The 15,666-nt window shown below is 47.8% G+C and overlaps 2 protein-coding genes across 6 annotated transcripts in view; both read left to right on the top strand.

Annotated features, from left to right (window-relative positions):
• PRRG3 (proline rich and Gla domain 3) overlaps window positions 1–4,083 on the top strand; it is a 14,304-nt gene extending 10,221 nt beyond the window's left edge. For all 4 annotated transcript variants that reach the window (XM_019521424.1, XM_019521425.1, XM_019521428.1 and 1 more), the window contains 2 exons: window positions 2,856–3,016; window positions 3,518–4,083. In XM_019521424.1, coding sequence (XP_019376969.1) covers window positions 2,856–3,016; window positions 3,518–4,054 — 698 coding nt within the window. In that variant the 3' untranslated portion in view covers window positions 4,055–4,083. The remainder of the gene's footprint in view (window positions 1–2,855; window positions 3,017–3,517) is intronic.
• LOC109300668 (mitochondrial fission factor homolog B-like) overlaps window positions 3,526–15,666 on the top strand; it is a 54,839-nt gene continuing 42,698 nt past the window's right edge. The window contains exon 1 of one of the 2 annotated variants that reach the window (XM_019521421.1): window positions 3,526–3,597. The gene's annotated coding sequence lies outside the window, so the exon portion shown is untranslated. Of the gene's footprint in view, window positions 3,598–13,297; window positions 13,680–15,666 lie in introns of those variants that run through there. The other variant, XM_019521422.1, reaches the window with a different exon arrangement.

Genomic DNA, 15,666 nt, shown 5'->3' with positions numbered 1-15,666 from the left:
TTAGCAGCACATCAGAGTAGTAATTGCTTATGAATACAGGTGCATCAGGACCTCTAGTGTACTCTGTAGGATCCCTTGCTGTATGCACTGAGGGCAAGATAAATGAAAGTCATTCAGTGGAAGGAGAAATCAGCCACTACCACAGCAGTAAGTACAGCCCCTAATTAACAAGGGAGTAGCAGTCACCTAAGTGTTAGGCCTAACTTTAAGTAGGGCTGTATGTGTGCACAGAGTGCTTGAATTTGCACAAGCTGTGACTTCTTTCCCCATTCCCCCCCCACTCCGGCTTAGGCAGCCATTGTGCCTTGCTGTGCCAAGGTTGCTGCCTTCTCCCTGCTCTGAATGTTAGGCAACTTGTGGTGGGCAGGTGTTCAAAATACTGTTCTGTAGCATAGCCCTGGCAAATTCCACCTTTGCCTCACTCTGATGCCATTGTTTAGTGCCTTCTGGATACAGGTGAGGCAACATGTCTTGCTTTGTATAACCTAGAAATGGTTTGAGTTGCCAAGGCAGGGGTCATGAACAGCATTCATGTTGCTTGTTTTATAGAGTCTGGAGTGTTTGACCACTCTGGGTACACTTGAATTATCTTCCTATATGCATGGCCCCTTCTTATTCATGCCTTTATTCCTGGCTTGCTGGGCCAGGGCCTGGGATTGGTCCTGTCCATCAAACCCACAGAACCCATTTACTTCTCGATAAACCTAGTTAATTTAACTGATCTCTGGTATATTGGCTGCCCTGCTGTGCTATGTGTAGTGCTATGTTATTATAAGGTTTGTGGTGAGATTCGTCTGGGCTCTGCCATCTCAAACTGGGACCCAACAGACAGTCATTGTTCTAGCTACATAGCTTTCATGGGATAGTTGATGCTTTTTTTTTGATGGAAGAGGAGCTGCAGTGTCTGCCTGGTCCTGTACTGATAATATCAAAAAATATTTTCTCACTTGCTGCTGCCTATCTCTCATCCTGACTAGCTTGTTGTCTCCTCCTGCCCCTCCATAACTGTAGAGTAGTGTTACCTTCAGGCACTGGTTGCTTTGGTTTCTGGCTGTCTGCTGGTGTTGCCAGAGTGCCCTCTAGTGTTTTGTGGCAGTTCTGCAGTGCTTCAACGGGACCCTTTTTTTCCCATCAGCTGAGCATTTATCTGGACCTCTCTCTGCCCCCCGCCCCCCGCAACAAAAAATGGGAATTGGTTTAATTTTCCAGGGAACTTTGGGAGTTTGGCCTTTTCTCCCACAGCCCCTCTGGGCTTTGAGGAGGCCTTTTAGAATTTCCTACAAGCCATTCCTTCCAGGAGCTTGTGGGATTGTTAACATGGCATAAGGGGCTGAAGGAGCATGGCTAGTATGTGCATGCTGCATTGAAAGTACTTAAATTGGCATCCTTTTCAAGGGGATATTGTCAGTGGTTCATTCACTGCCTGACCTCTGATCACACAGTTGCAGTATGTGTTCAGGTCATGACTACTGTGAAACCTCCTTCCCTCACACACAGGTGCCTTTGGTGGGGTAACTTGTCTGCTTGTTCATTCCAGTCTGATGCTTGGTGCTTGTGGGCAGCCCCCGTGACAGGTCTTCTGCCTGTTGTTCCAGGGATCAGGCCCTCCAAGGTGGCAGCTTTCTTCTTCTATGCAGGGTTCTTCCCCATGCAGCAGAGCTGCTGCCTCATGTAATGGTCACAAGCAGATCTGTGCTGGAGCAGTGCTTGTGGGGCTCTGGTCTCTTGCCATTGCCAGTGCTTTGTTTAATCTGGTCCTTTGGATTAAGTGCATATGTTCTAAAAGACTGGGGCAGGCTGTATGGCAGGATGGGATTGGCCTGGATTGGGTGTCAAGTAAAGTTCCTATGTGGTTAAAGAGGAGAACAGATGGGTGATGTAGCATATTGTCCACAGGTAGCAGCACTTTGAAATCCTGGGAGTGTAACACTAGCAATGTTCCCTTGGGTCAGGAGGTTATAAAAATAGGGCTATTTAGCTGCTGCCATGTGCTGGGAGGTTCCCCCCAGCCTAGTCCTGCAGTTAGGTGAGCAGGAGTGTTTGCTTTTTTTCCCTAAAGCATTCAGTGCTGCAGAGTGGGCATGTGAACCCTGGAGGGCCAAACCTCTGTTTTGATATGATGCCTTTGGCTTCTTTACATGACAGTACTGGGTGAATGGGATGGTGCTATGATTATCCTATTTCAAAATCTCTCAGGCCACTGTCCCACGTGGTGAGAGGCTTACCTCAGCCCAGTTCACATCTTCCATCAAGTGCTTTATATTGACACTATCCAGGCTAGTCCTAGGCAGCTGGGACTCCTTGAAAGTGGGTGTCCAGGTCCTGCTTTTCTCTTGGGTAGAGTAAGATAGGGCATCTCATCCTAGCCAGCATGAAGGGATGGGCTCTGTCACTGGCTGCTTAGCTTAGCTGGTGGCAGGGTGTGTGGAGGGGAGCATGTTCTAGTCCTAAGGGAAGTTGGGAGGAACACATTTTTTGGCAGACGTGCCACAAATTAGCTCTGTACCATCCTCGAGTGCCACTCTGATGTGCTTCTGAGTGATCTGTTGCTCTGTTTTCTGCTCCCTGCCCAATCTCTTGCTCTGCTTTTTACTTCCTGCTCTATCTGCCACTGTTGCCTGTCCCCTCCCTAATCTGCCATGTGCCACACAGATGCTGCCCGAGGCACTTATACCACAGGTTGGCTACCCCTATTTGAGCCCTTGTTGGAAAATTGAAAGTCAGCTGTGCTATAGCTTTTGATTTTTCAGAGATGTGGTAACAAGTTCCACATTTAGGTTTTGGCTGGGAAAGAGGCTGGTGTGTGCGTGCATGTGTGAGAGTGCAAGCCCTCAGTTCCTCTTTGTTTGTTTCAGTGTTTCTAGGGGCCAGGAATGCCCACTCGGTTCTCAGACGCTTGCCCCGGGCCAATGGCTTTCTGGAGGAGTTTCGCCAAGGCACCATTGAGCGGGAGTGCATTGAGGAGATCTGCAGCTATGAGGAGGTCAAGGAGGTGTTTGAGAACAAAGAGAAGACGGTATGTAACTTGAGTCTGGAGTTGGGGAGTGGGGGGTGGGGGGGAAGTTCTCCCCTGCCCCCCTCACAAGATGGCTTACTGCCCAATTGCTTAAGTGTCAGTAGCAAATCTAGGTCTCACTTTCTCTTGTTAAACACTTCTCTAGGGCAGTGTAATGTTTTCTTCCCACTCCAAGTCCTGGGGTCTGTGCTCTGAATTCTAGCATTGGCAAGGCAGTGCTGACACTTCCACAGCATGTTTTTGTGTCATGCTTCTCTTGCTTTGACTGGCCAGGGCAGGGGTTGGTGTTGAAACAGCTGATGTCATGTCATTAGTCCATTAGCTGCAGGCAAAGTAAGTGGTTGGAATCCTTTACCTCAGGGGTTGCTCTGCATCTGAGGCCCCGCTGGACAGGGGAGGGGCTGGGAGGAGGTGGCTGAACAATTGTAGCTGAAGAGTGCAGGGTGGGCACTGCTGTGACATGAACTCTTGTGACTAGTACTTCTTTCTTTCTCTCTGTAGTTGGAGTTCTGGAAGGGCTATGCCAACTCTGTTTACTCTGTCAAGGACCCTGGCCAGGGCTTGGGGCACTCTGATGCAATGTATGTGGTGGTACCCCTCCTGGGAGTGGCCCTGCTCATAGTCATTGCCTTGTTCATCATCTGGAGGTGCCAGCTACAGAAAGCCACGCGCCACCGGCCCTCTTATGCCCAGAACTGCTACCTGGCCAGCCGTGCGGGCCGCAGCCTCCCCAGAGTCATGATCTACCGAGAGACGTCGCACAGCCAGACGGAGGCCCAGTACCAGCGGGAGCCAGGCCCCAGGGTGCTTGGAGATGGCAGAGCAGGAGGTGGCTCCCAGCTGGACGGGACCCTTTACCCTCCAGAGCACTCTGTGTCTGTCCTCTCCAGACTATCCAGTGCCACCCCTCCCCCTTCATATGAGGAGGTGACTGGGCACCCAGAGAACGGTAGTGGTGAGGAAACCAGTGTTTCCTACAGTGACCCTCCACCCAAGTACGAAGAGATTGTGGGTGTGTCCCCTAGCTTGGGCAAATAATGGTGCCCACTTACCATGCGTGGACCCTCCTTCAGGTGCGATTCTTGCTCTCTCACTTTTACCAGATGATGCCATCACAGAATAGCCTTACCATCCTTGTTCACCAAAAATAACTGGCCCTACGGGAGGGAGGTGGGGCAACAGAATCCAGCTAGACCTCTCCTCCCCAAAGCAGGGGTTGCAACAGAGAGAAGCCACTAACACAAGAAGGCTTCTGCAATTTTCTTTTCCCCACATTCTCTTCACCAGGAAAAACATAGCCAGCCCAGACTCCATGTGGAAAGGGACCAGCTCAGAGAGGCACAGTGGCAGGTGGGGTAGTAGTATCTGCCCAGGATTACCTGGATGGGAGGGTTCTGGGAGCAGCTGGCTGGGAATTTTCCACTCCATCTCCCAGCAAAGCCCAATTCCTTGCTGTGGGAAGAGTCCCTAAGCCCTCCTGTGGGACTAAAGCCTGTCCCACATAGATGGTATTCCCTATGCAATAGTGGTACCAGTAGAAGCAGGGGGAGGGAGGCTCCACAGAGCAGCTGCCCATGAGAAGGGAAGCTGGCCCTGCCCTCCATTCCCTCTTGAGTGCCATAGCAGCAGGAGACAAGTGGCAGATCATCACAGACTCTGTGTGGGGGTCATGTTGGTGCATTGCATCCAAGAGAACCGCATCATTTCCCTGAATTCCAGACAATTTCACTGCCACTCCAGAGCTCACCTTGGCTCCACCACTTACTCATGCAGGTGCTGATGCCCCTACATCCACAGTGCTGCAACATGCAGAGACTGGGGCACGAGTGATCACACACAGATGGGACTTTTTTTTACCCCTTCTTTCAATACCTGTTGAGCTGGTTTGTGCCCCATCACTGGCATTGGTTCTAGATCTAGACAAGACCCTTGTTTTCTGCATCAAAGTTATGGGATCTGTTTTGGGGGCAGGTGGAAGGAAGAGGAGATGGTTCTGGATTATTCCCTACTCATTCATTAAGTGTTTGATGTTTATTTTGCCTTCGGAAGGTTTACCTCTCCTTGGTTTTGCCTGTGTGGGTGAGAAAGAGAGAGAATGTTGAGCCACTTGACTTCTGCACAGCTTTGCACAACATAAAATGGATTCACTCTAGCTTTGTCACCTAGACCAGTGAGCTGCACTGACTGTACTTCTCTGTCTCTCCCCTGCTTGTTCCATCTATCAATGTGTTTAGTGTTGCCATTATCTGTCAAGGGGAGGGGCTGCAACCAGGGATCCTATATAGTCTTTAAAGGGGTAAATCTAAGCAGTACTCACATGTAAAGTGGATCCCTTGGTGCAGATATCTGAGTTTGGCTTTGTAACATGTTTCCTGTTGAGCATCCCCATATCCCACCCTCTGTAGCAGTTGGGGATGGGGGCTTGGAGGGTAGGATACTTGTCTAGATTTCTCTGTGGCCAAGGTGGATGAATGAATGATCTTTCTTTTTTGTCCCAAATGACCCTAAACCAAATACTGGTCCAAGCAGATCAGCAAGGTTTTTCCCCCTTCTCTGAATAGTAGGGGCATCACTACCTCCACACTCCTTGGTGCCCCATGATCTCTGCCAGTACCTCTACCACATACTGAATGGAGTTAAAGGGGGTGCTTCTTGGCTTCATGCACTTATTTCCTCCCTGTCCCACCATTTCCTGCCAATGCTGACTGGACCAGCTGAAGGAAGGTGGTGTGTGAAACTACATGTCCAGGTTGGAGGGTGCAACAAGGAAATCTCCCCTTCCCCAGAGCACGTGATGTGCCACAGGGTAGTTATTAATGTTAGGAACCAGAACCCTTGAAATTCTACTTGCTGTCACCCCCGACCTGCTTTCTCAGTTCTGTTCATTCTGCCCGTTCATTCTGCCCGTTCATTCTGCCACAATCAGCTTTGAAGAGGGGGCAAAGGGAGGGCCTAGAATGAGTCTAATCTGAGGTTCTATTTTGGATGCTGCTGCTGCTGCTGCCCATATTGCAGCCCCAGGCATAAAGGAATCTAGCACTCGGCGGGCTGGAAGATTGTTGGTTTTGGGCTTGGTGACCTTGCCAAGTCAGACAAGCACTGTTTGTTTCCATGTTTTCTTTGTCACCTAAGGCAAGGGCAGCAGCAGTTTTAGGAGAGGCAGGAACGTTGGAACTGAAATGGGAGGGAGAGCACAGGAGCGAGGAGGAAGGAGCTGTGGGTGAATATGTTGCAGTGAAGTAAGCCGGAGGGGATGGGTAGGGTGGGAGGAGGGGAAAACCTTAAACCTTTTGGACCCTGCCACTCAGGAAGTGCCCAGACGCTGGCAGTGCTGTTAGTGCTCTGAATGACACTGCCATCAGCAAAATCACTCTGTACCATTTTGGTTAAGCAAAAGATATAGTGTGGGGAGTTAGGGTGGTGGGTCTTGTGCTCTTAACATCTCTCCAGGCTGGAGTTGGCTGCTTGGGGAAGGGGCATTTTCTATATGGTGCATATTTGACACAAGATGCTACCTCTCTTCTTCAGTGCGACCGTGTTGGAGAGGTGGTGTTCTCAGCACCATCTCCTTTATATGTATCTAAGTGACCAACTGCACTCTTTCCTGTGACTTTTGGATACAGTGACATCATTGTAAAGAGGGGCATGAAACATGCCAACTCTTTGGAGACTAACCTGTGGGTGGGATTGTGGCTCAGGTGTGAGACCTGGAGTGCAAAAATCGGGTTTGTTCCTGAGCCTGCCACTGAAGTGTGTAGCCTCCTTGTGCCTTCTCTTCCTCACTTAGAAGAACTTGACCTCACAGAGGTGGTTGTGAGGCTGAATTCATTGCTGGTGAAGTGTTTTAAGAACCTTGCAGACAGGTGTGTAGCCTGGCATAGGGCAAGTAGAAGGTTCCTGTAAGCTCCCCAGAGCCAACTCAGTGAGGCTTCACTCTGGACATGTAAAAGTTCACTGGTCTAGAGCTACAAAGTGGTTTTTTGGGGGACTTCTATACTGGCTGTGGTGCATTTTAGGTGCTAGGGCTAATATTCTGAAACAAGAAGGGACTCTCAGATCATCTGCTGTCACTATGGAAGTCCCAGCTTCCAACAGAGCTAGACCTCAGGCTCCTATGCTGCTCCCTCGTCTCCAGATCTTCACTGTCACCTCAGAATGTGCCCAAACGGGGCATAGGCAGACTTGGTTAAGGCCTGGCTCTCTTAGAAACATGTTGGGGCAGGTGGCTTGCAAGAGCCGTGTTGGATTCAGTGATGTGGGTTTTTCCTTTAATGTCTTGTCTAGTTTAGGCGCAGGACTTGTAGTGGGTGTGGACCACTGAGAATGGGTTTTGGGCAGTTGTTAGTTAGAGAAACTGAAAATGACGTGATGAGTCCAGTTTCCTGCTCCTTCAGGAGGGCACAGCTCTGCTGTCATACACCAGCAGTGATATTTTGTGGTCCCAGCCCTCACTACCAGTTCAGTTTGTTGTTTCCATGAGGGTTTTTCCTTCACTCCAAAATCTTCCCTACTCTCTCCCCACCTTCAGAAACCAGAAGGACAAATGAGGATGGTAAAAAGTCAAGAACCTAGGAGAATGGAAAGCAGATGGAAAGGAGTTAGTGGAATCCACAAAAAGGGCTTGTTCAAAAGCCTCAAGCCTGTCTTTGCTGAGCCTTAAATATAAAAGCTGTAATGTATGCTAATTCTGGGAACTGAAACAGCCTGTGACCAAAATGTTTCAGGACAGCAGGGCATCAACTCTTATGCAAATTGAACTCTGGAAGATTTTTTTTTTTTTTGAATGAAACCCAAATGTTGCTAAGGATGTCTAGAAGACTAATTCTGTCCTAAAATGCTAGGAGTGTGACTTGATGGCATCTTTCTCCAACTGATGTAGGAGAGCAGCTGTTTTTCCTGCTTTTTGGGTTTTTCTTTGGGTCTGTGATATGTTGTTAGGAAGGAATAGCTTCTTGGTGGTGGTTCTGTAGTACCAATCAATTGCATGGCCCATCTCTTTCCTTTTGCAGCAGGAGCACAGCATAGCTTGTGGGATGGATATGAAGGGGGTTGAGAAAAGTGTTCCTGTTATGTTTCATCCTGGACAGTGCTCCAGTTGCTCTCAGGGTTATGCTTGCAATCGGTTCCTGAAGGAACTCCACTAGTAAGCAGAGCTCTTTGCAGCAAGGGACTTATCTAGGGGCCACCTGCATTTTTTTCTGTTCACCACATCACTGTCACTGCCAACATTTCCAACCCTGGATGAGGTGATCCCATAGTGCTAGTAGTATTGAAACATCCAGCACTGTTGTTCCTGTAAAGTTGAGCACAATTCCCCCTCTGTGGGTACTTGCAAAGACAACTCAGCTGGGTTGAGAACTGGGTTTTATACTCTTTTTGGCTGTCCTGGGGTTACCTCTGGTCCAACTGCACCATATCCTCCCCTGCTTTGCTGTGCAACATCTGACCACAGAAATGTTGACTCATGAACCAAGTTGATAGAAAATGCTGTGATTTCTGTTCCAGAGCCTCCATTGTTTTCAGCTGCCTGTGTTGTTTGTTGTGGCTGCCTCCTTTGGGGCCTGTTTTCTACATTTGGGCCTTAGCAGGTTGTGAGAGGTGTCTATGGTCATCAGTAGCCACCTTTGGGATTTTGTGGGAACCCGAGAAGGGCCAGAGAGAGGTGGAAGAGAACTCTCTTCCATCAACCCTCTTCAGTCTTCACCACAGTGAGCCCTGCAGTTTGTATTCTGTAAAACTTGGTATATTTCTGTGCAAAAAAAAAAAAAATTATTAAAAAAAGGAAAAAACCCACTGACAAAGTTGTTCAACGTGATGGTTCTTCAAACTAAACCTGTTTAGAGTCCAGCAGGAGCCTAACAAGCGGTGGGCAAGCAGGTCGCTACTGTTAGCAAATAAAAACCTAGGATTCTAGACTAGCCTAGGGATTGACACGAACCTTGTTCAATGAGTGATAGAAAGGCTTTATTTACTACAAGTATTTAAAATCAAGTCAAGTGAGCCCAAACCAAATTAAAGTCCAGTTATTAGCTATAAGGTGATGATTTCTCATGAAAACAGGTGAGGAAGAAGTGATCTGTTTCTCTTCAACTTTGAGTAAGTTGGGCGCATCAGCAAGTGGTGTCAGAGAAATTTTTTACTCTCGAAGCATATGCGCTGTTTTACTGTCTTTTTATACCCTGAGTTTAACATCTTCAAAGCATTCTTTTAGTTGTGTAAATCAAGAGAGAGTCCCAAGCAGTAACTGACAGGAAAAACCTGCTCATTACTGGTTAATCAGAAATTTCTAATTTGAATGAGTTACCAGTAAGAAGAGGTTTGATTAAGAAACTGAGTAACAGCCAGGAAAAACATACTAAATCAGGACGAGACATCTATCATATATGGAGAATGTCTTTTCTTGCACATAAACGTGAGTTAGTTACAAAAGAAATGCAACCCAGGAGGTACTCCAAGAGGTACCCCCTCTCCAGTTGAAGGGATCAAAGCAGGTGCACAACCACTGTGGGAGGTGTAGAGATCCTCCTTCTTCTATAGAGGAGAGCCAGACCACCAATGGGGACTTAACCATATACCTTTTAATGAGAGAGACAGTAGTGGGAACATAACATGTATAAACCAGGGGGTATATAGGACACTGTAATGCCCTGAGGGGGCAGGATTCAATAAAGGTTAGGCAATCATACACATATTCATCCAGTTGACAAAAGATAGGATTAACAAAATATAAAAACACAAAACAGCAGAACAAACAATACCAGCTGGCAAAATCTAAAAGGCACAGAATGTCAAACAACGAGGAATATAGGGCCTAGGTACCTGAAGCAAGGAAAGAAGGAAAACACCATGGTCCCTTTTCTATGGCAACAAGAATTTCTCCCTGACACCTCACTCACCCCAGCTGGGACTTGAACTCAGATCTTCCACATGGTAGGCAGAAACTCTAGCATACAGTCATCAGTGCTGGTACTGGTCTAAGCTGCTAGGGGTTTTAACTTTCCAGGATCCCCTGCCTGACATTGAGCTTCCTAGTCCCTTGCTGAAGCTGGGCAGCCTCTCCTAGGGGATCCTGGAGCCCAGCAGGGAGCCTCTCCTACCAGCCATACATCTTGGTGCTGAAGGTTCAACTGCTGCCTACAGGTCATACTCCTTCAGATGCTTCTGGGGTAATTACTCCTGGGCCAGCTCTTTGAGTCTGTCTCCTCCTGATTCCTCATTGGTCTCCTATGAATCAGCTGCGCTGCCCCTTTTATCCCCCTCCAGGTGACCCAAGGGGCCAATCAGTGGATATGGAGGGTGAGTCTCTGGGGTCCGATTGGTGAGGAAAGGGAATCCCAAGCCCTCCAATCATCTTTTACCCTTTCAAAACCCCTGGGCCAAATCATTACCAGCTAGCCTGTCACAGAAATATTTACCATACTAATTAATCAAGGATAGACATTTCATATGGTTACACACCAGACAGCTAAGAGTCTGCCTGAAATCATCCTGAATAGAGGAAGATCAGCTAGAAGAGATACTTTATTATTCCTTCTCAGATGGCCTAGCCATGAACTTGCATCCTCTTGCAATATGCAGATAGTATCAGTATTCTGTATTTTAACTTTTGTGAGTAGGCCCAAGCTTAGCATGAGTTTCAGAGTCATCACTAGTTCTGGGTACCCTTTTTTACTGGGGGGGAGCAGGGGTGGGGAGCTTAGAGGGAATATCAGAATTGCAGGCAGCAGCTGGGGTCTCTGGGCCAGGTAAGACTGACATCTCCCCCTCATAACTAGCAAGTGTCCTGGGCAGATATACCTTGGGTCAAGTGGGTCTGGGAGGTCTCAGCCCCTTCAGGATACAGGGCACGATTCAGCTTGGTACCTTATGAAGCTCCCATTTCCGGGGCAAAAGGAGCATGCAGTTCTACCAAAGAAGGATTCAGCAGTAGCATCATTCTTGTATTTTGCACTAGTGTAAATGGTAAAAAACACAAGGTACAGGCCTCAGGGTACATGGAATTGGGCCCCTCTTGTCCTTTTATTGACTAGCTTTTTAAATGTAATAAAATAGCCGTTCCTTTAAGGACTTAAGACCCAGCATGCAGCGCCAAAGTTGGCATTATCAGGAGGTAAGATGTAGTCTGGAAGCCCTTCTTTGAAAGTCAATTGTGTCCTAGAACGCTAGGCTCTACGTCCAGGGAGGTATGTCTTGGTTAAAGAACATACTGAGAACTGGAACATTTGGATTTTGTTGCTGACTTGTACAACCCTGGCTTGGCTTTCTTGCTCCTCTTCCTACCACCCTCCTCTCCAGCTATGAAGATTTGCTCACAGATAGCAGTATATTTTTAAAGCATAATGACAGTTGATCTGCATGGTTATGGTTTCTGACTTGACTGTCTCTTTAAGAGAACAACTGTATGATCTGCTGTGTTCTGGAATTTGCACAAGACAAATGCAGCAGGAATGAAAAAGCAAAGCAACTGTTTCCTGTGCAGCCACATATTTGGTGCAGTATGTGACATGGAGATGCACGTTTGCTAAGGGAAAACTGGATTTCTTGGGTAATAGTGCTTGGCTTGCAGTGAAAGCCAAAAGCAAACAGCTATCTCTGGTCTCCAAGCAGTGTCTCTGGTTGCTAAAAATGAATGGCAGGGGTGATGAGGGCAGAGATTTTTTTTGAAAAGGGCCTGTAAGTGACTTAGGAGGGTAACCTCTGACTTTCATCTCCCCTGTAAATTTCAAGAACAAGGTTATCCAAGACCAGACTGTATGGGGGACGTCAGGCTGATTCAGAACCTCTTAAAGCTGCCTGTAATATTTCACTCAAACTGTTTATCAGGCAGCAACACCTAAGGTGGGTCTGACAGTTTGCTGTAGTGAGTCCCCTGACTTTATTTTCTTACACTGATAACAAACGTATCCTTTGAAGGGCTCTCAGCACGTTTCTGCAAAATAGGGACACAAGTCAGCTGAGATATAGCCCGTGGATGGTTGTTTGCACTTAATTGTTTCTCAGGCCAAAAAAGGACATACCTGAGATAGGGCAACATATCATGAAACTGCCTAGATGCAAAGTGGTGAAACTGATCCAGTGTATGTGGCAAAAAAAAGGAAAGCCATCAGCAATAAAATGGGGGAAGACATTTAGTTACAGATGTGCTGTAGCTTCAACACTTCAAGGCAGTGGCAGCCAACCTTTCTGGCAGGCACACCACAGATTAAGCCCTGCATCCTTCCTGAGTGCCACTCCAATCCCCTTCCCTCACCCAATGTGTTGCTCTGCTTTCTGCTTGTCCTATCTGCCAATGTGTTGCCTGCCCCCTCCATCTGCAGCATGCCACAGACAGGCTGCCAGTGCTACTAGCAGTACCCATGCCACAGGTTGGTTACCTGTCAGGGGCCATTGGAAATAGGTGCTCAGCAAGCAGTCATTTATTAAGAAATCAGAGCATCCCATTTTCAAACCACATCACTATGGTCCCTAGAAACATTTCTGCTAACCCTCCTACTTCCCAAACCAGTAGCCACTCTCATTATGACACTGCAGAGGAGTAGAAGAGCCGCAGCTCCTCTCCTGAGAGGAACTTTGTCTCCCACAGACACTTTTGTAGTATGTATACTGCCCCAAGGGGAACAGACTGTATCAGTGAGAACTTTCCATAACCAATACCTTGCGTTGTGTCCCCTGAATGTAAATCTAGACATTTAGCTCCTGGCCTGCAGCAGCCTGTCCAGGGGAAGGAACCTCAGGGCTGTTCAGGGTTAGTAGGTGGAAAACACTTTAGTGTATCAAATGCAGGTTGTGACTCAAGATGTGGCATCTGCAGTGAGCAGAGGGGCTCTTAGCCCCTGCTACGTCCATGTGCTCTTGAGTACCCGCTCCCCCCCCCCTTTTACCTGCTAAAGCCTGCATGAGTCAAACCTGTGAGGGGGAGCTTCTTCTAGCTGTGTACAGGTGTGCTGGACATGATGCTCTCTTAGCCCATTCTTATGCTAATACTCTCAGCTTTCTGTGCAGGCCCCTTTTTTTGTTCAGTGTTTGTACAGCATCTGGTGCATGGGGTCCTGGACTATGAGGGGTGCTGCTAAGCCCTTGTTGAGGACAAAGGGAAAATGGAAGACAGCCCTCATGAATGAGAGAGGAGAGTCACCTGGACTGTCCCTTAACGGGAGGGAGAAAGGTCAATGGTTAGAGCACAGACCTGAGGTCAGGACTGGTTCGCATTCCTGCCCTGGCTTGGCAAGGGAGATCTCAGATAGATCCCTTAACGACTGCCTCCCACCAAGAGCCTTATGCCATTCACATCTGTGAAGCACTTCAAACTCTGCAGATGCAAAGGTACTGGAGAAGGTGCTGCGAGCAGGCTGTCTCCAGTGTTAAGGCCTGGCACTTCGACAGTCATGAAACAGGAGAGCGAGAACAAGGATTGAACTGCTGCCTGAAACAGGAGAAGTGGATTTCTAATTGCCACTGAGAACAAGACAGGTTCTCATTAGCCACCTGCCATATCTCACTAATGAGCCCTTCTGTCTCCTTAAGGGAATTAAGGCCAGCTGAATAGTGCAGCCAATCCCATGGCCTTCCCGAGGCCTGACTTGCCAAAAGGGGAGGGAGCAGGATGTACGAGTGATATCACCAGCAGTTTATGGAAAGGGGTAGGAAGAAGAGTTGTTTACAGGTTAGTAAGTTGCTTTAAACTTGAAATAAAGCGGAAAAATAATCTAGAGCTTGTAGGGGGAGTGGAGCAGGGTGGGTGCAAGCGCAAGCTAAGGGCTGAGGATGGGGTTTGTTACTTTGGAGCTGGTGCAGGATGTAAGATTTCTTACTTCCTTTTTGGGACAGTTTGTGCTGCACTTGCCTGGCTCACGTTGCAATAGACTGATTCCAGCTTTTGCCTCCCTCTCCCTGGCTGTGGTGTGATGCAGACACCAACTTCTGCCTTGCTCAGCTTGCTAGAGTTTGCTCCTGAAGTGGGTTGTACCTGTTGCCAGTGAGATGTGCTGTGTGCAGGACTGTCCTGGGGACAGGAGCAGGACAGGCAGGGCTGGAGTGGGAATGACCTTAGTGTCCCTGGAGGATGCAGGGCAAGGCTGATGATGGGAGAATTGGAAAGAAGCCTTTCTAGTAGGAGTTTGCCTTTGATATAGTTTACTTAGGTGTGTGTTTCTTCCAGGTGGGGCTGCATTGTTCAGGGAGGAAAAAAAAAAAGGGCTGAGTTTTTTTTGTTTACAGACCTCTATCCCCCTGGGTAATGTCTCCAAACTATAATTTATTAGTCCAGGACAAGTTATCACACTTGCCAGCCTAATGCTGCATAGGCCTGCCTCTGGGTTCTGCTGGCTGTTGGGCTGCCCTTGCAGCTTATGCAGGGCTCACTCTTGTGAATGTCTCCCAGCTCATTGGGTAAATGCCTCTTCTGCCATTCTGGTGTGTTTAGCTCCTTCACTCAGCCTACCTGCCTGGGATTCCTCTGCTTCTTGCTCTTTTGCAAACTTGGCTGCTCCCAGCAGCATATTACACAGGAGTGAACTTACTCATTTGAGCAGGATGAAGCATTTTAGTTCCTTTTAGTAATTCTGCAATTAGACCTACAAAAAAACTAGAACTCCTTGGTTCCAGAATGATACCTTTTATTAAACCAACTGGAAAATGGCAAGAAAATTGATCCTGAGAGCTTGCAGAAAAGAACAAAGTCCCTTTGTCAGGCATTGGGAAAAGTGTAGTCGGTGCAAGAGGGTAAAAAGTCCCCATAGGTAGGAAAAAACTTCATTTTTTCACAGAGGGAGCTGAAGATGGAAGGTTGCCCCCCTCTGGGTCCATGAGAGTGTCTTTGTGAGCTGCATGGAGTAACTCTTTCATGTGTTGATCAGGTAGAATTCCTTCCCTGGGGGTGTCAGATGACAGGCAGGGAGGTTAAAAAAACAAAACCAAAGTTTCCTTGATGTTCTGCAATGAAGCTTAAATCCAAAAATCAGCTAAAGTTTGGCATCTTCCATTTTTCAGGAGTGTACTTGGTAGCAATGTTGGTCTGAGACAAAAAGACATACACCTCTACCAAGTACACCTTTTGCCACTAGAAGCACCTCAGAGTATTTCATGCAGGGACAAGTTGCTAGAAGGAAGCAGTGACTAGGCAGGCATGTGGCAGTTGGGTTAGACTCAGATTGGGTGTAGGCAGGCCTTGCCATGAGTACTGTGTTCCTGCTGCTTCCAGCTCTGCTGAATATGGGCTGCTTTGTGCTCATTAATTGCTGGTATCCAGTTAGCATGATTCAGGGCTAATTCAAGAGGCAGAGCTGATTTTCAAAGCTAGTGTCATTCTTGATTTGTGTAAAGCACCACAGCATCTTTCCAGCTTGTGCACCCAGAGTGACTGAACACCTGAGCCAAAGAGAAGTTTCACTAGCAATGCTGTATGAGGCATTTTCCAGGCCAGAAGCAAGAGCAACATCAATCTAGTGAACAGGGCCAGTGTGTTGGGGCCTCCCACTCTCTTGCCTCATTCTCCTTGTCCCTCACAATCGCAGGGGGTGTCTTGTGCTGCATCAGTTCAGAATGGCTCTGCTGTGGCCAAAGGCTTTGCTTACCTCTGTCTGTGGCTTGTATACTGTTTTTGTTTTTGGGATTTTTTTTTTTATTTGTTTTTGGTGGGGGGGAGGTTGCTG

The sequence above is a fragment of the Gavialis gangeticus genome, unplaced genomic scaffold (assembly GCF_001723915.1).
Source record: "Gavialis gangeticus isolate Ggan-Ray unplaced genomic scaffold, GavGan_comp1, whole genome shotgun sequence".
Taxonomy (NCBI): Eukaryota; Metazoa; Chordata; order Crocodylia; family Gavialidae; genus Gavialis; species Gavialis gangeticus.
This window is presented reverse-complemented; position numbering and strand designations above follow the sequence as displayed.